Source organism: Pristiophorus japonicus, chromosome 7 (genome assembly GCF_044704955.1).
Source record: "Pristiophorus japonicus isolate sPriJap1 chromosome 7, sPriJap1.hap1, whole genome shotgun sequence".
NCBI classification, from domain to species: Eukaryota; Metazoa; Chordata; class Chondrichthyes; family Pristiophoridae; genus Pristiophorus; species Pristiophorus japonicus.
In genome coordinates, this window is record NC_091983.1 from 98,301,223 (window position 1) to 98,326,904 (window position 25,682).

Below are 25,682 nucleotides of genomic sequence, written 5' to 3' on the forward strand. Positions count from 1 at the left end.
GTTCTTTGAAGATGTAACGAACAGGGTAGATAAAGGTGAACCAGTGGATGTGGTGTATTTGGTGTATTTGGACTTCCAGAAGGCATTTGACAAGGTGCCACATAAAAGGTTACTGCACAAGATAAAAGTTCACGGGATTGGGGGTAATATATTAGCATGGATAGAGGATTGGCTAATGAACAAAAAACAAAAAACAAAAAACATTCTCGGGTTGGCAATCAGTAAACAGTGGGTGCCGCAGGGATCAGTGCTGGGACCCCAACTATTTACAATCTATATTAACGACTTGGAGAAAGGGACTGAGTGTAATGTAGCAAGTTTGCCGACGATATAAAGATGGGAGGAAAAGCAATGTGTGAGGAGAACACAAAAAATTTGCAAATGGACATAGACAGGCTAAGTGAGTGGGCAAAAATTTGGCAGATGGAGTATAATGTTGAAAAGTGTGAGGTCATGCACTTTGGCAGAAAAAAATCAAAGAGCAAGTTATTATTTAAATGGAGAGAGATTGCAAAGTGCTGCAGTACAGCAGGACCTGGGGTACTTGTGCATGAAACACTAAAGGTTAGTATGCAGGTACAGCAAGTGATCAGGAAGGCCAATGGAATCTTGGACTTTATTGCAAAGGGGATGGCGTATAAAAGCAGGGAAGTCTTGCTACAGTTGTACAGGGTATTGGTGAGGCCACACCTGGAATATTGTGTATAATTTTGGTTTCCATATTTACGAAAGGATATACTTGCTTTGGAGGCTGTTCAGAGAAGGTTCACTAGGTTGATTCCGGGAATGAGAGGGTTGACTTATGAGTAAAGGTTGAGTAGGTTGGGCCTCTACTCATTGGAATTCAGATGAATGAGAGGTGATCTTATCGAAACGTATAAGATTATGAGAGGGCTTGACAAGGTGGATGCAGAGAGGATGTTTCCATTGATGGGGAAGACTAGAACTAGAGGGCATGATCTTAGAATAAGGGGCCGCCCATTTAAAACTGAGATGAGGAGAAATTTTTTCTCTGAGGGTTGTGGATCTGTGGAATTCGCTGCCTCAGAGATCTGTGAAAGATGGGACATTGAATAAATTTAAGACGGAAATAGATACCGTATATACTCACGTATCATGCGACTTTTGAAGACCTAAATTGTAACCTAAATTTGGGGGGTCGCATGATACGCGAGATACAAAATTTGCGGGTGTGAAGTGCTGGCCAAGATTAGGCTGTTAGGCTGTTAAGCAGACCGTAACCACGCTGAATCTCGGCATGCTCCAACAATCCTCTATGTAAAGACATTTCTCGGTTTCTCCTCTCACTCTCCATGATGGTTGTAAATCGAATATCCCTGGTTGATATTAGTTCCTCGATACTCATGACCAAATCATTAGTTTATGTGGAAAACAAGCCAAGTTCCTGCAGCACACCACAAACTACATCCTCCCAATGCAAAAAAAAATCCATTTGACTCCTGCTGAAATTCTTCTCTTCAGGGGGAGAGAGAGTCGCGGAGGTCGGGGGGGAGAGAGAGTCGCAGAGGTCGGGGGAGAGAGAGAGTCGCGGAGGTCGGGGGGGAAGAGAGAGAGTCGCGGAGGTCGGAGGGGGGAGAGAGAGTCGCGGAGGTCGGGGGGGGGGGGGGGAAAGAGAGAGTCGCGGAGGTCGGGGGGGGGGGAAAGAGAGAGTCGCGGAGAGAGAGCACGGAGAGAGAGCAGAATCCACTCGATGTTTCATGTTAATGTCTGTATTCGATCTCAAAAAAGTGACTCGCATGATACATGAGATATATGGTAAAATCATGTTTTGGGGACGAAAATTTAGGGGTCGCATGATACGTGAGATCGTAGGATACGCGAGTATATACGGTAGTTTCTTAAACGATAAGGGAATAATGGGTTATGGAGAGCGGGCGGGGAAGTGGACCAGAGTCCATGATCGTATCAGCCATGATTGTATTAAGTGGCGGAGCAGGCTTGACGGGCCATATGGCCTACTCCTGTTTCTTATTTATGATGTCTAACTTGCATGTCAAATAGCTCAAATGCCCCCTAGATAGCTTGGTATTAACAGAAGACTGCAAGCTCAAAAACATGAAAAGAATTGCTAATGCAATTAACTTCCAACCAAGACCACTGGGGAAAACCACCTGGTCATCTACCCTTGAAATCCACAGCTACTGCTAGACAAATGTATATTGTTTCCCTCCTTGACACAAACAAAATAATACATTTTCAGAAGGCAACAGAGTCCCTTTCAAGTTAACAATATATTTGCCCAACTAACATTTCAAACAAAATAGACATTTTACATGGATTTTACAATATCAGTGGATCGGACTCTTGTTGCTGATAAGTTGGAAGTGCACCCAGAGACCAGAGCGATTTAAATCCATAAAAAGCAGCAGAGTCAGAGAGAAAGAGAGCAGACCACAGGGAAAAAGAGCAGCTATTTTGTCAAAAGGGCCAGAGAGAGTGGGGTGCCATGAACAGAACCATTTAAATTCATAAGAACCAGCAGGACTGGAAAGAGGGAATGGGGTGCAGACCGCCTCATTTCAATTCATCAAAGGCATTTTCAAGAGCAGAGGGAATGTTTGTCAATCATATTTTCAAAAAAAGATTGTTTGGTTTCCTGATGTGCGTTCTGTATTTAGCAGAGTATATGGGAGATGAGCGAGGAAGTTGCAACAGCACTGCCTATTGTTGAAAGGCCTACAGTCAATGGTGACGTTTTTTCACTTGTACTGGGAAAAGCCAAGACTCAGTGACACAGGAAGTAAGGGTAATGCAGACAGGAAGTGCATGCCAAGGGCTAGAAATTCGGGTTTTTGGGCGATAATCGTGGCGGAATTTTTTTTACCGCCACGGTATTATTATTATTGCCTGAGCCCAATTCGCCAAACGGTGACCAGCAATAGCGATAAATCCGGCGTTGCAGACCTGAATGCACGCCAGAGCTGAAATTTACGATCGAAAAAACCTGGATCTTCAGCGTATACACAACTTCCCCACCCCCCAATTTTTTTTCTCCATTTTTTTCTTCCCATGCTTCTGGTCAACTGTGAGTGAGTGCCCACGCATGCGCAGTACACGCAGGGCTGAATCAGCCATTTATATAGATAGCAGGCACAGTGGAAGGAGATGAGAGCAGGCAGAGAGGAGATGGGGGGGGGGGGGATTTAAATAAGAGGGGTGCAAGGGAACCCCTCCTAGCAGTTCTTGGGCGTCTTTGGACCAGCATTTCTGAGGACGTGACTTTTGTGGACGACATCAGAAAGACCTACACCCAGTGCTGCAAGAGGTTCAATGACCATTGCAGGATCGTCAGAGTAATTTTTTATTGATGCATTCCATTACTTAAATTATAAATCTGACACATGCTGATGCAGGTAGGCTTAGTGTTGCACCTTATTTGCCATGAATGATCATTACACATTAAGACGACTGCTTTCGGAGATAAAAGATGTTTCTGTACTTCGATGTCTTCCTCATGAACCACATGCAAATTCCAGGGCCATTAAACTGAGGACTGGATTAAATGCACATAGTATGGTATAAGTGCTTTGATGGCTATCTATGTGTACCAAAGAGCAGAAGGGCCCTCTGGTAACCATTCCCATTGTCATCTTTGCAGGGAGAGATGTCCCACAACTGCCGGGAGCAGTGACAGACAGGCGGCGGTCCACCCAGAACAATGCCTCTGACAAATCTGGAGGAGAGTGTGGCTGGTCTGATCGGTGCCTCAGGGAGATTAACTACCTGTAGACCTGCTGATCCCCCATTTGAAACTGAGGGCAAGTCCTGCAAAATCCCCGGGCTGGGTTGGGTTAATGTAGTGTGTCTTTAGACTTGGGTTCGGGGCAATGTGATGCAACGTCTGTGGACTAGGGTTCGGGCAATGTGATGCAGCGTCACTCGACTACATATTATGTAGTAGCAGCGGTCCTTGAAATGAGCATGTGCTATGTGATGTTACTCATGTCACCCTGCCCCCTCACCTGCTGCTAACCATTCATCTGTTTCCTATTTCCAGATGAGGAGTCACATACGCCACATCCTCGAATGGAAGCCTCCACCTCGGCAACGCCGAGGAATCTCCATGGGAGGAGCAAAATGATCAACCTATTCCGGGGGAGGAGCGTGGGGATTCGACACCTCTTTTTGCTGTGGCCACTAGCTTGTCCGAGGAAGAAACATTCTCTGGCTTTGAGCCATCCGAGGCTCCGGGTACAAGGGGCATGCAGCAACGCACCACTGGGGTTGAATCCCGTATGGCGTCTCTCCGGAGGGCGAGTCGGCAAAGCTGGTCTGTTAACAGACAGGCAGACGCACATCTGGACTGTCCAGGGAGAGCATCCAGCTCACCCGACAGCTCCTGGAGATCTTAGGGAGTATTCCCACAAGCATTGCGGCACTATCCATGGACATGAGGGAAGGCATGTCGCAGATGGTGTTCTCGCGGGTCGCAGAGACAGAGGATGTCAATGCCCACATGTAATTGATGGTCTCAATCTTTGACACTACAGTCGCCAGTTTCACAACTAGACCGACATCACCTGTGAGTGGTGAAGCCACTGAGAAGCCGGGCCTTCTATATCCAGAGCTTCTCCAGGGGATCCACACATGGCGCCTCCATTGTCTCTCTCCCGAATACAGAAGGACTTTGGCTGCCTTGTTGCACGACGTCTGGGTGCCACCACTTTGGGTAGGGCCATTACGTGAAGGAAGGGGGTTAGGGTGGGGAAAGTGGAGGGGTCGGAGGTAAAAGACGTTCGGTGCTGGGATTGTTGATATTTTATAAAAGTTTTTAAAGTTTCCCGATTCACAACATTGTTTAATAAATTTTGTGCCAGTTTTTAGATGTTTACATTTTATTCAAGTTAAACCTTATTCAAGTTACAATGTTTATCAAGTTACTGTATGTTTAACAAATTCTTTTGTTCACCTTAACTATTCCTGTGTAGTGTCTTATTTGCAGAATAAGAGGGGGAATAGTCAACATGGTGGGAGAGAAGCCAAGGAATGGTCAAACTTGCCATTCCCTCTTCAAGCAATGCGTTTAATTATGAGCTGCTGATGTAAGGCTTTTGAAGTGGCAAAGCTCCACGAGGCTTCCCTGTCGTGGTGGTGGTGGCATGGGTGCAATGCCAGGCTTCTCATCCTAGTTGTCGTCGTCCTCCTCCTCCCCACCTCTCTCCTGAGGTGGTCATGCAGTCCCCAGTGGCAAAACCTGTTCCCTCATAATGGCTGAGTTGTGCAGCATGCAGCACACCACAATGAATTCAGAGACCTGCAGAGGGAAGTACTGCTGGGAGCCTCCAGAGTGATCCAAGCATCGGAAGCGCTGCTTGAGCCCTCCAATTGTCTTTTTGACGATGTTGCGTGTGGCTATATAGTTCTCATTATAGCGATGCTCACCTTAGAAAAACATAGCAACATAGAAAATAGGTGCAGGAGTCAGCCAATCGGCCCTTCAAGTCTGCACCACCATTCAATATGATCATGGCTGATAATGCAACTTCAGTATCCTATTCCTGCTTTCTCTCCATACCCCTTGATCCCTTTAGCCGTAAGGCCCACATCCAACTCCCTTTTGAATATATCCAACGAACTGGCCTCAACAACTGTATGTGGTAGAGAATTCCACAGGTTCACAATTCTGAGTGAAGAAGTTTCTCCTCATCTCAGTCCTAAATGGCTTACCCCTTATCCTTAGACTGTGACCCCTGGTTCTGGACTTCCCCAACATCGGGAACATTCTTCCTGTATCTAACCTGTCCAATCCCATCAGAATTTTTTATGTTTCTATGAGATCCCCTCTCATTCTTCTAAATTCCATTGAATACAAGCCTAATCGATCCAGTCTGTCTTCAGATGTCAGTCCTGCCATCCCAGGAATCAGTCTGGTGAACCTTCGCTGCACTCCCTCAATAGCACGAATGTCCTTCCTCAGGTTAGGAGACCAAAACTGTACACAATATTCAACGTGTGGCCTCACCAAGGCCCTGTACAACTGCAGTAAGACCTCCCTGCTCCTATACTCAAATCCTCTCGCTATAAAGGCCAACATGCCATTTGCCTTCTTCACCGCCTGCTGTACCGCATGCCAACTTTCAATGGCTGATGTATCATGACACCCAAGTCTCTTTGCACCTCCCCTTTTCCTAATCTGTCACCATTCAAATAATCTGTCTCTCTGTTTTTGCTACCAAAGTGGATAAGCTCACACTGATCCACATTATACTACATCTGCCATGCATTGCCCACTCACCTAACCTGTCCAAGTCACCCTGCAGCCTTTTAGCGCCCTCCTCGCAGCTCACACCACCATCCAGCTTAGTGTCATCTGCAAACTTAGAGACATTACACTCAATTCCTTCATCTAAATCATTAATGTATATTGTAAAGAGCTGGGGTCCCAGCACTGAGCCCTGCAGTACTCCACTAGTCACTGCCTGCCATTCTGACAAGGACCCGTTTATCCCGACTCTCTGCTTGTCTGCCAACCAGTTCTCTAACCACGTCAATACATTACCCCCAATACCATGTGCTTTAATTTTGCACACTAATCTCTTGTGTGGGACCTTGTCAAATGCCTTTTGAAAGTCCAAATACACCACATCCACGGGTTCTCCCCTGTCCACTCGACTAGTTACATCCTCAAAAAATTCCAGCAGATTTGTCAAGCATGATTTCCCTTTCATAAATCCATGCTGATTTGGACCGATCCTGTCACTGCTTTCCAAATGCACTGCTATTTCATCTTTAATGATGGATTCCAACATTTTGCCCACTACTGATGTCAGGTTAACCGGTCTTTCATTACCCGTTTACTCTCTCTCCTTTTTAAAAAAAATGGGGTTACATTAGCTACCCTCCAATCCATAGGAACTGATCCAGAGTCGATAGAATATCGGAAAATGACTACCAATGCATCCACTATTTCTAGGGCCACTTTCTTAAGTCCTGTGGGAAGCAGACCATTAGGCCCTGGGAATTTATCAGCCTTCAATCCCATCAATTTCCCAAACACAATTTCCTCACTAATAAGGATTTACTTCACTTCCTCCTTCTCGCTAGACCCTCGGTCCACTAGCATTTCCGGAAGGTTATTTGTGTCTTCCTTAGTACCATTTCTTTGTTCCCCATTATACATTCACCTGATTCTGATTGCAAGGGACCTACATTTGTCTTCACTAATCTTTTTCTCTTCACATATCTATAGAAGCTTTTTCAGTCAGTTTTAATGTTCCCTGCAAGCTTCCTCTCATACTCTATTTCCCCCCTCCTAATTAAACCGTTTGTCCTCCTCCGGTGAATTCTAAATTTCTCCCAGTCCTCAGGTTTGCTTCTTTTTTCTGGCCAATTTATATGCCTCTTCCTTGGATTTAACATTATCCCTAATTTCCCATGAGCCACAGTTGAGCCACCTTCCCAGTTTTATTTTTACGCCAGACCGGGATGTACAAGTGTTGAAGTTCATCCATGTGATCTTTAAATGTCTCCCATTGCCTATCCACTGTCAACACTTTCAGTATCATGCGCCAGCCTATCCTAGCCAATTCACGTCTTATACCATCGATGTTACCTTTCTTTAAGTTCAGAATCCTAGTCTCTGAATTAACTGTGTCATTCTCCATCTTTATTGAAGAATTCTACCATATTATGGTCACTCTTCCCCAAGGGGCCTCGCACAACAAGATTGCTAATTAATCCTCTCTCATTACACAGCACCCAGTCTAGGATGGCCAGCTCTCTAGTTGGTTCCTCGACATAATGGTCTAGAAATCCATCCCTTATACACTCCAGGAAATCCTCCTCCACCATATTGCTACCAGTTTGGTTAGCCCAATCTATATGTAGATTGAAGTCACCCATGATAACTGCTGTACCTTTACTGCACGCATCCCTAATTTCCTGTTTGATGCCATCCCCAACCTCACTACTACTGTTTGGTGGTCTGTACACACTAGCATTTCCTGCCCTTTGGTGTTCTGCAGCTCTACCCATACAGATTCCACATTGCCCAAGCTAATGTCCTCCCTTACTATTGCATTAATCTCCTCTAACCAGCAACGCTACCCCACCTCCTTTTCCTTTCTGTCTATCCTTCCTGAATATTGAATACCCCTGGATGTTGAGTTCCCAGCCTTGGTCACCCTGGAGCCATGTCTCCGTGGGCCCAATTACATCATATCCGTTAACAGCTGTCTGTGCAGTTAATTCATCCACCTTATTACGAATGCTCCTCGCTTTGAGACAAAGAGCCTTCAGGCTTGTTTTTTTTTTAAAAACACTTTGTCCTTTTAGAATTATGTTGTATGGTGGTTCTTTTTGATTTTTGCCTTTAATTTCTGTGCCCTCCACTTTTCTTTATCTCTTTTCTACCTTTTGCTTCTGCCCCCATTTTACTTCCCTCTGTCTCCCTGCATAGATTCCCATCCCTCTGCTATATTAGTTTAAACCCTCCCCAACAGCACTAGCAAACATTCCTCCTAGGACATCGGTTTCAGTCCTGCCCAGGTGTAGACCGTCCAGTCTGTTCTGGTCCCACCTCCCCTCGAACATAGAAAATAGGTGCAGGAGCAGGCCATTCAGCCCTTCGAGCCTGCACCGCCATTCAATATGATCATGGCTGATCATGCAACCTCAGTACCCCACAGCTGCCTTCTCTCCATACCCCCTGATCCCTTTAGCCGCAAGGCCCACATCTAACTCCCTTTTGAATATATCCAATGAACTGGACACAACAACTTTCTGTGGCAGAGAATTCCACAGGTTTACAACTCTCTGGGTGAAAAAGTTTCTCCTCATCTCGGTCCTATTGGGCTTACCCCTTATCCTTAGATTGTGACCCCTGGTTCTGGACTTCCCCAACATCGGGAACATTCTACCTGCATCTAACCTGTCCAGTTTCTATGAGATCCCCTCTCATTCTTCTAAATTCTAGTTAGTAGCAGCCTAGCCGATCCAGTCTTTCTTCATATGTCAGTCCTGTCATCCCGGGAATCATTCTGGTGAACCTTTGCTGCACTCCCTCAATAGCAAGCACGTCCTTCCTCAGATTAGGAGACCAAAACGTCACACAATACTCAAGGTGTGGTCTTACCAAGCCCTGCACAACTGCAGTAAGATCTCCCTGCTCCTATATTCAAATCCTCTCACTATGAAGGCCAGCATGCCATTTGCTTTCTTTATTGCCTGCTGTACCCGCATGTCTACCTTCAATGACTGATGTACCATGATACCCAGGTCTCATTGCACCCCCACTTTTACTAATGTCACCATTCAGATAATAATCGGCCTTCCTGTTTTTGCCACCAAAGTGGATAACCTCACATTTATCCACATTATACTGCTTCTGCCCATTCACCTAACCTGTCCAAGCTCCCCCTGCAGCCTCTTAGCATCCTCCTCGCAGCTCACACTCCCACCCAGCTTAGTGTCATCTGCAAACTTCGAAATATTACATTAAATTCCTTTGTCTAAATCATTAATGTATATTGTAAAGAGCTGCGGTCCCAGCACTGAACCTTTTTTGAGGTCACTGCCTGCCATTTTGAAAAAGACCCGTTTATCTCGACTCTTGGCTTCCTGTCTGCCAACCAGTTCTCTGTCCACGTCAATACATTACCCCCAATAGCATGTGTCTTAATTTTGCACACTAATCTCGTGTGTGGGACCTTGTCAAAAGCCTTTTGAAAGTCCAAATACACCACATCCACTGGTTCTCCCTTGTCCACTCTACTAGTTACATCCTCAAAAAACTCTAGATTTCCCTTTCATAAATCCATGCTGACTTAGACCGATCCTGTCACTGCTTGCCAGATGCACTGTTATTAAATCTTTAATAACTCATTCCAGCATTTTCCTCTGCACAGACGTCAGGTCTAAAATTCCCTGTTTTTTCTCTCCCTCCTTTTTTAAAAAAAGGTGGGGTTACATTAGCTATCCTCCAATCCATAGGAACTGATCCAGAATCCATGGAATGTTGGAAAATGACCACCAATGCATCTACTATTTCTAGGGCCACTTCCTTAAGTACTCTAGGATGCAGACCCTGGGGATTTAATCGGCCTTCAGTCCCTTCAATAGAACTGGTTCAAATGTCCCAGGAATTTGAATCCCTCCCTCTTGCACCATATTCATCTTAACTATCCTGCTATTTCTACTCTGATCTAGCACATGGCACTGGTAGCAATCCTGAGATTACTATCTTTGAGGTCCGACTTTTTAAATTTAACTCCTAGCTCCCTAAATTCAGCCTTTCGGACCGCATCCCGTTTTTTTACCCATGTCGTTGGTATCTATATGCACCACGACAACTGGCTGTTCACCCACCCCCTCCAGAATGCCCTGCAGCCACTCCAAGACATGGATACATGAAGGGGAAATCATGTGTAACTAATTTACTGAAATTCTTTGAGGATATAACGAGCATGGTGGATAGAGGTGTACCGATGGATGTGGTGTATTTAGATTTTCAAAAGGCATTCGATAAGGTGCCACACAAAAGGTTACTGCGGAAGATAAAGGTACGCGGAGTCAGAGAAAATTTATTAGCATGGAGAGAGAATTGGCTGGCTAACAGAAAGCAGAGAGTCGGGATAAATGGGTCCTTTTCGGGTTGGAAATCAGTGGTTTGGGGTGTGCCACAGGGATCGGTGCTGGGACCACAATTAAAATATACACCGATGACCTGGAAGAGGGGACAGAGTGTAGTGTAACAAAATTTGCAGATGACACAAAGATTAGTGGGAAAGCGGGTTGTGCAGAGGACACAGAGGCTGCAAAGAGATTTCGATAGTTAAGCGAATGGGCTAAGGTTTGGCAGATGGAATACAATGTCAGAAAATGTGAGGTCATCCACCTTGGAAAAAAAACACAATAAAAGGGAATATTATTTGAATGGGGAGAAATTACAACATGCTGCAGTGCAGAGGGACCTGGGGGTCCTTGTGCATGAATCCCAAAAAGTTAGTTTGCAGGTGCAGCAGGTAATCAGGAAGGCGAATGAAATGTTGGCCTTCATTGCGAGAGGGGTGGAGTACAAAAGCAGGGAGGTCCTGCTGCAACTGTATAGGGTATTGGTGAGGCCACACCTGGAGTACTGCGTGCAGTTTTGGTCACCTTACTTAAGGATATACTAGCTTTGGAGTGGGTACAGAGGCGATTCACTAGGCTGATTCCTGAGATAAGGGGGTTACCTTATGATGATAGATTGAGTAGACTGGGTCTTTACTCCTTGGAGTTCAGAAGGATGAGGGGTGATCTTATAGAAACATTTAAAATAATGAAAGGGATAGACAAGATAGAGGCAGAGAGATTGTTTCCACTGGTCGGGGAGACTCGAACTAGGGGGCACAGCCTCAAAATACAGGGGAGATAATTTAAAAGAATTGAGAAGGAATTTCTTCTCCCAGAGGGTTGTGAATCTGTGGAATTCTCTGCCCAAAGAAGCAGTTGAGGCTAGCTCATTGAATGCATTCAAATCACAGATAGATAGATTTTTAACCAATAAGGAAATTAAGGGTTATGGGGAGCGTGCGGGTAAGTGGAGCTGAGTCCATGGCCAGATCAGCCATGATCTTGTTGAATGGCGGAGCAGACTCGAGGGGCTAGATGGCCTACTCCGGTTCCTAATTCTTATGTTCTTATGACATCCTTGACCGTTGCACCAGGGAGGCAACATAGCATCGTGGAGTCTCGATTGCAGCCGCAGAAACGGCCATCTATTCCTCTTACAATAGAGTCCCCTACCACTATAGCTCTCCCACTCTTTTTCCTGCCCTCCTGTGCAGCAGAGCCACCCATGGTGCCACGAACTTGCCTGCTGCTGCAGCCTTCCCCTGATGAGCCTCTCCCTAACAGTATCCAAAACAGTGTATCCATGCGTAGCTCCAATGCCGCAATGCGGTCTGACGGGAGCTGCAGCTGGACACACCTCCCGCACATATAGTCAGGGACACTGGCTTCTGTCTGAGGGTTCCGGAGGGGGAGGGGGGTCATGAGCCAGGTGGCGAGGCTGTAACCTTTATCCCCCAGCATCCAGCTCTGGCCTTGTGCCAGACACTCAAACAAGCATGAGACTACTCTCACACAAGATGAAAGCATCATGGATGCTGCCAGAAATTGGGCATTTACTGCCATGATGCGCTGAGTATGGTTGCAGACGATCTGTACATTCATGGGAGTGGAATCTCTTTTGTTTTTGGTGAACCTCTGGATTGAGTAAAGGTGCTTGCAGGGTGATGTGCACAGTCAATGGCAGCCTGAACCTTGGGGATGCCAGCATTTCGTCCAAAACCTAGAGCTCTCTCATTCTGTGTCTCCTTGGTCATTGGGAACTTTATAAAGTCCATCCTGCGTGCGTACAGTGCAGTAGTCACCTGGCGAATGCATTGATGTAGCAGACTGCGAGATGGAACTGATGTCTCCGATTGATGCCTGAAAGGAGCCGGAGGTATAAAAGGCAAGTGCTGCAGTCATCATTACTTCAACAGGCAGTGCACTCCTGTTGCCATTGGTAGGCTGTAGATCTGCCTTTATGAGCTGGCATTTCTCTGTGACCACCTGTTTTCAGAAGCGCAGCCTTCTAATGCACTGCGCCTCAGAGCTGCAGGTATGAGCGCTGTTCCCTGTAAACTCTGAAGGGTAAGGCCTCCTCCCCATACGTCTGTGAGCTCTTCGATTACGCTCAAAATGATCAACAAGCCGCCTTCCAGCTCGACGCTGCATACAAAAAGCAGCCAGGAATAACGGCTGGCATTGTATAGCCCCATTTAAAAAAAAATGTCCTTAAATATCCTGTAAAACGAACTATAAACTCACATAAAACTTCAGTGTATAAAATTCAGCCTTCCTTCTCCAAATCCTTTGATGCACTGAACTTGTGCTTCATTTTCAAGATGGCACCGTTAGCGCTCTAGGTCAGACTGTTTTTTCCGGGCGGGCGATATTGCCGAATTTACTGCCTGCGGCTGTGGCGCAGCATTGTACGCCGATTGAAGTCATAAAAACGCTTAAAAAAAAAGGCGGGCGATAACTTTTAGCCTCGGCACAAAACCACTGCCGAAATTTTCGTCCGGGCGCAAAATGTTGTGCGACACTTAGTGCCCAAAAAATATATACGTCGCTTTGCCCTGGCAGAAAAACAGTCGCAACCTGTTGAATTTCTAGCCCATGTGCAATATAGAATTAAGCAGAATAGCTCTCTGCTTTGATCACAATTTTCCATCAAGTAACAGCAAATGGACTCAACAGGTTCCAAAGCTGGAGAGGAAGGCTCTGCTTAGTGAAAATCCTGGTAGTTTTTGCACATTATAGAAAATTCATGCTGATATAGTTCTGGCATGATTAACATTTTTATTTTGATTGAAAACTTACATCTGAATTGTTCCAATGGGCCCTATTTCCCTCACGCTCCAGAAATATGTAACTTTGTGTGCTCAAAACGGCGCCAAAAAACTTACCAAGACTTCTGGCTGCTCTGGTCTGCGTCCCAGGTCCTGACGTGGCGTTTCTCTTCGAGTGGGGGCGAAGCTACAGCCCTGCGCTAAAAACAGTGCCGGCAGCTGCGCGCATGCGCAGTGGAATCTACGTGCATGCGCAGTAGCTCCTCGCCTTCCCAGCGCGTCGCCGCCCCTATCCCTGGCCGAAGGGACGACCTGATACTTGCCACCCCTATCCCTGGCCAAAGGGATCGCAGCACAGCTGCGGTAAGGGTGTGTAGATGTTGCTTCAGTCACTGCGTTCCTGCCCCCAATCACAATGCAGTAACACCTGTTGAAATCGCATGCGTGTGAACGTCAAGCAAGGATGGGACCAGGCACAGCTCTAATGCCTCACCGCGGCTGAACAGCCTGCTGATACTCACTTACACGGGAATAATAGCCGATTGCTTTGCACAGGCACCCCCTGCCCAAAGAACTAAAAGCCTCCAGAGACACCAGCAGGAGTGGCATGTACGTCAGGCAGGTTCCCACAGAGTTCATGGAATCCTATTGTTTAGAAGCACCAGCAGCCAGTGAATCGCTTAGCAGAGTGTGACCAGTTGCATACACGAGGTGACTTAAGTTTTATTTCTTATTTATTTATTTATTTATTTATTTATGGTTTTTATGCTTCTTTAATGTTGTTTTGAAGGTGTTTAGTGCTTTGCAAGATCCTCTGTGCTTCCCTTTCCCCGCCCCCCCCATCATCTCTGGCTACCTGCGCTGATGTCTTAACTCTCCACAAGGGTTTTCTGTGCGGCCACAAACGCTGGCCTAAGTTAGTTTGGAGCAACTATTAGCTGTCTAAACTGGCTAAAATGGCTTAAAACAGGCGTAGGTGGCTGGTAACGTTCCCTTTTGAAAAAAAAAACGACAAAAAAATCTTAACTAACTCACTTACACTGGCGCAAATTAAATGTGCAGAATGGGGATTTTTAAGATACTCCAGAAAAATCAAGTTGCTCCAAAAAAAAATGGAGCAACTCCTGGGGAAATTTGGGCCTAATAAAAGCAGAATACGCTGTAGCACACTATCAAGGAACAAATTGTAAATATAAAAATCAGTAATAAACTGAACTGCTGTGTTTTTCACTTACCTCTCTATGGATTTGTGAATTCGTCTCCATTGAGGGTAATGTGCTTCCTGTTCAAAGCCACCTCCTTTGACTCTGGCTTGCTGGGCAGCATTACTTGATCTGGTGTCAATGATATAACCACGTTTTCCTGCCCACAGAGTGGCATTAATCAATTTCTCATCTTCCTTACACCGTCTTCCATTGGTTCCAGTCAATGGTTGCGCACTGTGCATCATTACCTAAAAAATTGTTGCATTATTAATGGCAAATGAAAGAATGGCTAAGCTTATATAAATAATCTTAATTTATGGCAGTCAACCGGACTTTATTTGTTAAAGATTTGTTTGCTCTAAGACTTCAGCAACAGTTCTGTAATATTTGCCAACACATGCAACAAAATACATGATAGATTATTCTAAGCAATTTTTAAACAGTTTGTTCTTGTGCTGTTTCTAATAACTCACCAACATAAAACAGTTTAATGAGACAAAATTTCTATAGCGAAACAAACTAAATAACACTAAGCACCATCAAACATTAGGAATTTCAAATGACACCATTTTCAAATGGATGCACACTTATTCTTAAAAGATCTATGGATGTCAGATAGCGACTTAAAGTGGTCCACCACTCCAAAAAAGCACGAGAACTACCACTAATATCCAACCTGTGTGCAGAGAAGTCACTTTATTGGGCTAAGTGGGACTTCTCCTCTTGCTTGAGAGAATGGCCTTCGGAGACATATCCTGGTACTGGATCAGAACCCTTCAGTCACAGTCCATATCCAGTGCTATGCCTTTTGCACAATCTCTCACTAACTGGCTCCTTCCCCATGTCCTTTTTGGCCTGGCTACAGAACATCCGCCAACAGCTATAAAGAGAAATTCAGGTAGAATCATAGACTAGTACAGCGAGAAGGCAGTCCTTCAGCCCATCGAATCTGTGCCGGTTTCTCCAAAGAGCAATCCAGTCAGTTCCACTCCCCCGCTCTCTCCCCATATCTTTGCAATTTTTCTCCTTCAAGTATTGGCCAATTCTCCTTTGAAGATTATTACTGAATCTGTATCCTTCACCCTATTAGGCAGTGCATTCCAAATCCTAACCACTTGTGTAAAAAAAGGTTTTCCTCATGTCGCCTCTGGTTCTTTGGCCAATCACCTTAAATCTGTGCCCTTTCGTTATCAACCCTTCAGCCATTGGCAAGTTGCTATTTACTCTCGCCTTCGCGATTTTAAACAGCTGTATCAAATCTCCTCAGCCTTCTCTGCTCCAAGGAGAACAATCTCAGCTTCTCTAATCTATCCATTTAACTGTGATCCCTCATCCCTGGAACCATTCCAGTAAATCTCTTCTGTACCCTCTCCAAAGCCTTCACAACCTTCCTAAAGTGTAGTGCCCAGAATTGGACACAATACTCCAAGCTGGGGCCGAACTCGTGTTTAGTATATGTTTAGCATAACTTCCTGGATTTTGTGCACTGTATTTCTACTTATAAAGCCTAGGATCCCATATGCTTTATTAACTGCTTTGTTAACTTGTCCTGCCACCTTCAAAGATTTGTGCACAAGTACCCCCAGGTCTCGGTTCTTGCACCAGCTTTAAAATTGTACCATTTAGTGTGTATGATCTCTCTTCATTCTTCCCACCAAAATGCATCACCTCACACTTCTCTGCACTGAATTTCATCTGCCACGTGTCCACCCATTCAATCAGCCTGTTTTGATCTTTTTGAAGTCTATTGCCATCTTCTTCGGTGTTTACTACACTTCCAAATTTTGTGTCATCTACAAATTTCAAAATTGTGCTCTGTGCCCCCCAAGTCCAATCGATACCTACAGGCTGGATGGGTAAAATATGACAAATGTCTATATCTTGATGTTGAATTACTTTTCTTTAAAATAATCCTAGTACCTCTCTACCTATCATTTCCTAATTATCAAGGACTTAAGTCCACTCCTTGGTTACAAATGTAACTACGCCAAAACAGAAAACATACATCTCAAGTCAAATATGGGAATCCACCCATTTTGTACGGTTAGATATGGGCTTTAGATTCCTGGACATAGCAGTAATCCTTACACTTTCAATCATGTTCAGAAAGAAGCGCCCATACTCATAGCAAGAATAGCAATTTAGACAACAGGTTTTCAAACTAGGGTGTTCGCAAGAAGATCTCTGGAACTCCCAAAGACATCAGATTACATTATATGTCTCATTGGTTGGCTGAAACTGCCTTGGAGAGATTAGTACTGAAGTTGCTTCCCCCACCACATCCAACAATAATAAAATGCACAGAATGGCATTGACATCACAAATTTCTTTGAAGAAAAAAAAATACATTAGACTGCCTCTCACCCACCCACCTTTAATTAGCTGCTCCTCCACATCTCGGTCTTGTGACCTGTTTTCAGCTGCCACTGCTCTGCCTTGTCCTGCAGCCTGTGACACTGCTACTTTCAGTCCATGCCAGTCAGCTGCTTCCATTATGCTAAGCTGGTCCCTGCCTGAAGCCTGATGTAGGCTGCTACTTTTTCCTGTCCTGCAGTCAGCTGCTCCATGACTCGTTGGACTAAATAAATATATATATTTTTTAAATTACCTAAAGCAATAAATATTTTTAAAAACTTGGCCAATTAATAAGTATATTAAAATGCTTGCTAAGCTACCTGTGCCAGGTAGCTGCCACCTTGAATTTTCAGCTGAGCTATGTCAAGCTAAGAAAAAAGTAATCTGTTAAAGCCTAAAACTGCTTCAATTTTGTTATCCAATTCAAATTATATATTCCAGGAAATATTAAATCTCTATGTACTATTTATAACTATCCATTTTTTTTTGTTTCAAGAGGCTGTCAGACTGCCCTGAGCATCTCCTCCCCCTCACTGACTTATTCCCTGACACATACCGAGAGGCAATCCTTTAGGAAAACTGTTAATGTAAGCAGTCTTGCTGCACCCTCGGCCGAATAAGCGGCCAACTGGCTTTATTTGATTAAAGTACCTCAGACACAGCTCGGTGGAGCATTCATTGAGGGCTATAGTTGAAATCATTCAGAATGTTTGAGTACACCTGGCGTGACTGACTGAAGCGAGAAGGAAGAAGGGCACATGACCCGGAATATCTATGTCTGTGTTGCTCAGAAGACCGAACCAAATCAGCTCTGGAACAATCTCCCATTCAAGGTAATGCAACAGATGTAATTTATCCAAACTTGATTTGTTCAGCCCTGCCCTCCCTCCCACAGAACACCAAAATCTGCTGTGTGAGATATTAAGCTCAAACTGCCACCCTGCCCCACCCGAGAAGCCATATCAACCTCGCCATCCCAAATCAAAAATCAAGCCTTCAGTATGGAACTCCAAATCCCGACTTGCACTGAACTCAACCCCACTCTTCAACCTGTAACCTCCCCAGCAAGAAAATGGCCTCAGCAATAAAGTCTCTCTTCCTCCCACACCGCACTACCCCCCACCCCCGCCACAACGTACCTGCACGAGATGGTTAGTTCATCAAAACTCCCACATCCCCCCAGTCCATTCCTGCCTCCAATTCACCCACTCCCTTGATCGGTTACCCATACACGATTTACCTTCCCATCCTCTTCATATTTCCTTATCCATCTTTTCCATCCGCCTCCTCTCCCCGTCCTTTTCTGCCCTCTCTCCCCAAATCCTCCCCACTTCATAATGGAAATATTAAAATAAAGGACAGAATGTGCAACTTTAAATTGGGGACTGAATTACATCTGCACCCTGATTCAATTATCTCACAACACCCAAGTCCACTTCACCTGAAGTCCACATGGTCGAGGACACAGAGCATTAACTGGCAGATTGTTCTTATGTAGGTTGCACACTCCATTGAAAATTCCTGCACAAGAATTTCCTATGGGAACTCCAATCTTAATATCTACATTTATTGGTAACATTTCCCTATAAAAAGGTGACTAAAAAGAACAGTGGAACTCCTATGATTTACCTGCAATGGGTCCATCTCACCACCACGTGGTGCTATGGAGCCTGCTATTTCTTGTCACAGCTACTCCTGTGCAGCTCCATCTACTGGATCATAAGCAGTTGTATTTAATTTCAAATATTTTAATTTAAATTTCATCTTTAAAATTAGCTTGACCTTCATAAAAGTACAGCTGAAGACTGGGTCTAAAAATTCTCATCGGATTAGGGCTCAAGCCTCACTAAATTTTAATTATATATACAGATTTTGAAGCTTATGAAATTAAAACTGTACAGGAAACAAGATCTGAATTCTGACGGAAAAAGTTAAAAGCCACTGAGAAAGAAAACCATAAAATTTTAAATAGTTATCTCTCATATATAGATCGATTACGATACAGACAGAAGAGCTAGCAAAATCTAAGTGGCAACATGAGCCTATTAATAGCTCAAATATTTCCAGCTGTTTCATCTTTCAGGATGTTGTACTTATTTTTGGTTAAGAGCTTAATATCACACACAGACAGATATTCGGCAGATATGATCCCTACTTGAAAACGGAGCTGCCAAGGAGACAAAAGGCACATACCAGAAAAACATAATCGGATGCTGCCATCAGCTCCCACATTGCCATGCTGATGTGCTTCTCACTGCAATCAAACACACCAGATTGAGCCAACCAATTGTGGTAAAGCAATTTTAAGAAAATGCTTCTGATAGGGCCGTTAATGGTAATTATTACTAAATCCCATCATAATCTTAACAGCAATAAGAAACTACATATTCACATTACTGTTAGAAACGAAAGCACTGCAAGATCTGTGGATTTCCAGTTTTAGTAGCTTTGTTGCAAGTAGCTGCATTTTCCATAATTATGCACAAGGTAATTGAATTTAACAACAAAAGTACAAGTACTTCAATATTCTCCTGAAGGCACTGGTACTTACTGGGGTATGGTTCCATTGATGCCAACAACCTTCCAGTACTTGACCCAAGTAACCATTCTTTTAGTGTGATCATAGACTGCGAGTGTCAGTAGGATGTTCCACCCCAGAGGATATCAAAGCCAAGCCAGCTCCAATCCTCACCCAATGTCCACACATCTGTACTTTCCAACAGGATTACTTCAGGGGGAATCATTCAAATTTCAGCAAAGCTAAATAGCTGGTGTCCCTGGCCAGCAATCAGGTTTCACCTGGTCGCATGACATACCAGAGTTGTTTCAAAAATGGTCATTAAGTATTCTGCAGTCTCTTTTTCAATTCGGTAAAATCTTTTTCTCGTAAGTAATGTATGAAAGCACCACAACACATAGGCAAAACAAATGTTCTCCAATATCAGAAACAATAAATAGCTGCTTCCTTTTCCAGGTGAGTAATCTACTTTGTTGAATGTACATTAGATACTCTTCAGTATTTGAAGAAAACACAAGAAAAAAAACAGGAAATGACAATCAGGAAATTTTATAAAATCTTCCAACTGTAAAAAAAGGACAATAAAGTTGAGAGAGAGAAATTAAGAGGAAGGCAGACATAAAAAAGGGAAAAAGCAAAGTAAAGGAACAAGGAACTACTTGGATTAGATGAATGAAGCATATAAAGAAAAAATACAATTAAAGGGAAATTAAAAAGGAGCAAATTTTGAAGAACAGAAATAGAAAAAACTACGAGAAAAGCAGGAGTGAAAATGTTAAGACAAGAAATGTAAAATGCTCTTAGAATAAAAGAAAACCAAATAATTTTTCATAGCCCTCGAATTATATTCTACTACTTATAAACTCATGAATGATTGTTAGCAGCTTACTAGAGATAGTCTCCCAGCTCCTATAATGAAGTTCCCATCTATTGCCCAAGGCATATAGTGGTACATGGCTCTGCTGTGGGAAACCATTGCAATATTTCTGAAAAAATAACTAAATAAAATATTTGTTATTGGACAGGCCTTTGCAAGGTTTTCTTCTTGGAAAATTCAGGTCAGAATCCTTAGACATGTAGCTGCTTTGCAATTTATTTTCCTGCAAATTTGACACAACATTAAATGTAGAAACAAATCCATCTGAAGATTTGGGAACATTCTAGGTTAAGTCAACAAGTTATTACAAATCCAAAATAATAAACAATCACTTTGGACTCAATCCTAACCAGATTCATTCAAAGCACACAATATGAAACTACACCTTGCACCACAATATAGTACCATGTTGAAACATATTGGGTCATATACAATTTTGCCCACAGCAAGTCAGCCTCAATATGCCTCATGACAACCCTGGACAATCTGAATCAGAATAGGGACCCTGTTCATTTTTTCTCCAACCCAGGGATGCTGATGCCAACTGCAGTCAGTGTGGCGAAGCACTGGTCTACGCATAACAGACATGGGGTAGGGTGAAACCTCAGACAAATTCCAATCAAAAAGGGTGAGGCATGAAACTCAGGAAATACTCATCAGTCCAAACCATTCCTGGAATAGCACACAATCCAGGCACCTCGATACAGATACAAACCACTCAAGAAAGTCAGAGGAACCACAAACATCGCCACATAGTGGTCCACAAACAACAATGTCAAATCAGTACAAGTCCCACTGCACGGCTCTCAACATCCGCTAACCCAGCTAAACCTCATGGACCAACATCAAATCAACCCGCTGTTTACAATATCTGTGCAATGTACCAATTACCCCAGTGAACTAACGTATACTGTACCATATGGCATACTGCACATAAAATATATTCATACACTTCTTGAAAAAACCAAAAATATGTTGAAGGGGGTCTTATGTTTGCATTGGGGCTGCAAGGAAATGTTTGAGTTTTCAGGAGGGTGAGCTCAGGCACTGTGCATGGAGACTGACTTCCCTGTCCAAGGTACTGATTATTGGAAACTCAAAGCTGGAAAAAATTTTCCTAAGATTCCCTAAACTGATGAAATCTTCAAAAAGAACTACAAATCCTCCATAGAAAAAGGAGAACTCTCCTGCTCTTCTTTGAAATAGTGCCGTGGGACCAGAGATAACAGACTTGGTTTAATGTCTTATTCACTCGTACTGCACTGAACGGTCAGCCTGGATAGTCGGCTCAAGTTTCTGTAGTGGGACTTGAACCTACAACCTTCTGACTCAGAGGAGAGTGTACGATCACTGAACGCAAGAGGTTGAAAGATATCTCTTTCACAATCATACACATAGCTGAAAAAAAAAGTTGAGAAATAAGAACAAGTAAACAGAAAACAGAGAGCAAGAAAGATGGTGAGCATGAAAGAGGGCAATTTCCATTTATATATAGCACCTTTTACAACCCCAGGAAGTCCCATACCACTTTACATCCAACAAAACACATTTTAGGTGCAGTCACTGTTGTAATGTAGGAAACACAGCAGTCGGTTTCTCACAGTAAGGTCTCACAAACAGCAATGTGATAATGACCAGATAACCTATTTCAGTAATGTTGGTTGTGGAATTAATATTGCCCAGGACACAGGGAGAACGCCCCTGCTCTTCTTGGAAATAGATCCACGAGATCTTTTATGTTCACCTGGGGTGAACATTTTTCTAGGTAGATTTCTAGACTTCGAGGCATATCTATCGTTTAGCAATCCCTGCCCCTGAATTCACTCCGGCTCGCTATAATGGCTCCGCCCCCAGGTTAAAGAGCTGTAAACCAAAGTTCGCGTTAAGCTGTGCAGCGCTCTGGAGGTCCCACACAGGCTGCTTATCGGCTTCACAATGGGAAAAAACACACATGCACGAGAATTTGAATGAGCCCCACACCCTCAAAAAATAGAGAACATTGCCGTACACGTGTATTTGCGTCAATTACATTAGTTTACATTAGTATAAGTAAGCAGAGAATTTTAGGTGCAGCAAGAAAGTCATTTTTCTAGTGATTTTAAGCAATTTTTTTAATAAAAGATTTGCCCTCACCGAGACCTGCACTGTATTTTCTGTTTCTTTGAATGCATTTTTATGACCTCAGTATGATCCACATTAAACGTGTTGTGCCTAATGTGAATGAATAATGGTTAGATGGTTCAAAACTTAAAGAAGGAACATATGGTGCAAATTCTGCACTTTCCTCAGCCTGATTGGTGGTTACAATGCTTATTTATCCTGATTTTAACATATGTTCATGGGGATTGGCAGAAAATTTAAGCGTAAATTGACATTAGGAAAATAAGTGTAATTTTGGGTGCAATTTCCCATTACCTCCCCACAGGAAATTTCACCCCTTTAGAGAGCAACTTCCTTTCCCTTTCAGGAACAAGATCAAAACCAAATAGAAACAAAACCTTTTGGACTAAACAAAAACTGCTTAGAACAATTAATCACTTACAACATTTCAACTCAGTGCATGCCAAAGAAAAAGGTCAACAGAAACTAAAAATACTGAGAGTTATACAGTGCCACCAAAATATTAATTACAGAATACTTTTGCTATGGAGCTGCTCGATACTTATTCTGTGTTTTCAGCAACGCTGATGATGGATGATGCTACATTCACCAGATTTATGTGGAGCGATTATAGTCAGTTTTTGTTGCCATTACTTTACAATGTTTTAGATGGGTGTCTTCAAAAGGATGTTTACCACTCTTAGGCCTCAGTCTAGAAATTTACGTAGAAAAATGTTAAGATCCTAATAATTTATACAAGTCACAGTGAACTGGTCTTCCCTATTCATCAACCACAGTAACTAAACTGCTGAATTGACTCTGCAGAATCCAAATAAGTTTAGTTTTTTTGACATTAATATCTGCAGTGAATTGATAGAAAGTATGTTTTTCTTCACAATCTTTTTTGCTGAGTTCTGCTCAATTTTAGAACGATAAATTAGAAATGTTGAGGAATTCACTATGAAGTGACACTAAACCATTTGAACAATTTATGTTGCACACCAAGGAATAAGAAACAATTTCATACATAAAGCTATCTGAAGAAGCACAATTTTGTCACATTTACAAAAGAAAATGCAGGTCTCAGAATCCGCAAGTTTGAGTCCCCTTACTTTAGCTCGGATGCCAATTAGGAGATATAACAGTGTAAAAATGAAACATTCTAACTCAGGCAGATGGAAAACTGGCCAAACTACTCTTCCCAAACATGACCACTGCTCAATGATTAAAGTATCAAATTGATATTCTAACATAACTTATTGAAATTTAGGAGCAGTTTCCTTTGGATGAGAACACACACACACACACTATTTTTCACAACACCCCTGCTGACATCATGATACAATAATTTATATAGCGCCTTTAACATAGTAAAATATCCCAAGGCGCTTCACAGGAAGGTTAAACAATATTTGACACTGAACCACGAGGAGATAATAAAACAGATGACCAAAAGCTTGGTCAAAGAGGTAGGTTTTAAGGAGTGTCTTAAAATGAGGTGAGAGGTAGAGAAGCAGAGAGGTTTTGGGCCTCGGCAACTGAAGGTACGACCAGTGGAATGACTGCAGTGCAAATTCAGGAGCAGCAGCATTCTGAGGCTGCTTTCCCAAGACACATGTCGTGTAAAAGGGTTTTGCAACTTTTATTTTCCCCTATAGATATGGTCATCCCATGATTGGATAACATTCCTGCTTGGACCCAAGGTTTCTCAGCAAGAGAAAGCATTCTCACTCACTCTCAATTTAACAACTGTTAACACAACAATCCACCCATCAGCCTGCCAAGAGCCAGTGAAAACACAGATCCAACTAAGATGTACTAAGAATGTTCATTTGTTGTGCTTTATAAATGCAGAATTACATTTCTTGACAGAATTTTCTAAATACAGTTACAAAAGATGAGCCTGCATTTTATATTGCCAGGCTGAAGAGTTAATGTTGAATCCAATATAGTTTTGATGCAGAAATGAAGAAATTGTAATGCATCGTCATTCAAATTTGGACTCAACATAAAAGCAGTCTGGTCTACACGAAGCATAGACAAGCAGACATTGGAGACAGAAAAAATAAATCCAGATTTCTTAGACAAAAGAAAGCAAATTGAATCCTGCAACAAGATGCAAAATGGCTGCAGCGAAAGTGAGAAGGGGAAAGGAAAGGGCAGGGAGATATCACAGCTAAGTGACTGATCACCTCATTTTTAATGCATAAGCTGGGAGACTGCGATCAATAAATGACTGGCAGACAATAAAACTTGATGGCTCCTGTTGGGACTCAACAGCTGAAAACCAACAAATGTTTTGGTCATAATCTCGAAGTAGAGACTAAAAGACAGACATGGAAAATGTTACATTTTTCAGCAGCAGCAGCAGCTTGTATTTATATATGGCCTTTAACGTAGTAAAATGTCCCAAGGGGCTTCACAGAAGCGTTAAATAAAATTTGATACCGAGCCACAAAAGGAGATATTAGAGCAGATGACTGAAAGCTTGGTCAAAGAGGTAGGTTTTAAGGAGTGTCTTAAAAGGTGTAGGGGACGACGAAAACCCCCTCATTTTACCAGAAGGAAAAGGGCTGTGGGATCAGTCTGTGCTGTGAATTGAAATCAATACGGTTTGACCTTGGCAGAGCAGTGATTGAACAGGGGAGGACACCGGAGGGCCAATGGTGGGACAGAGTCAGCCCGAAGCATGGGACTTTCAAACCAATGGGAGAGCACTTGCTCGAAAACTGTGGGACTGACTCACAGCCATTATCGGACTGTTGTCCTCCCCATGTTTACACTATGGAAGGAAATTATGCAGACCTTCAGAAAACTAGGGAACCCAAAACAAACCAAGGGCCTACACAATGGCTACAGGAGGCCAACGCAATCAACACCCATTCAAACCTTGAGTAGGTTAACATCAGTGGATAAAACCCGCAATAATCTAAAACTGTTGCATTTTTCAAAATCACAAAGCCCACCAATGGGAAGAATCGATTTCAGCAGGAGAGGCAGACTGGATAATCTGGCTATAAAAAGGGGTTTCTGATGTAGTGTGGGTGGTTCCCTGCCCTCGTGATCCAACAACCAGCAAGCCCCTCTACACTGAAGGAAAACCAGTGTCCGAAGACACCGAAGATAGAAGAAACAAACCACCAGACCTGCAGAAAGGCACAGTAGTGAGTATAACCTCTGGTCCCCGGAACTCCCAACTCAGTTAGGCCAGGAAAGGTGGGTGGTTGGGCATTGTACTGCTAAACTTGTGTAAAGATTTTCATTGTGTCCGTTTAGTGGGATTTAGG

The 25,682-nt window shown here is 43.3% G+C and overlaps 1 protein-coding gene across 1 annotated transcript in view; it reads right to left on the minus strand.

Annotated features, from left to right (window-relative positions):
- The window catches only part of mtmr9 (myotubularin related protein 9), a 76,919-nt gene that overhangs the window by 24,968 nt on the left and 26,269 nt on the right, over positions 1 to 25,682 (minus strand). The window contains exon 5 of the mRNA XM_070885173.1: positions 14,576 to 14,793. Coding sequence (XP_070741274.1) covers positions 14,576 to 14,793 — 218 coding nt within the window. The remainder of the gene's footprint in view (positions 1 to 14,575; positions 14,794 to 25,682) is intronic.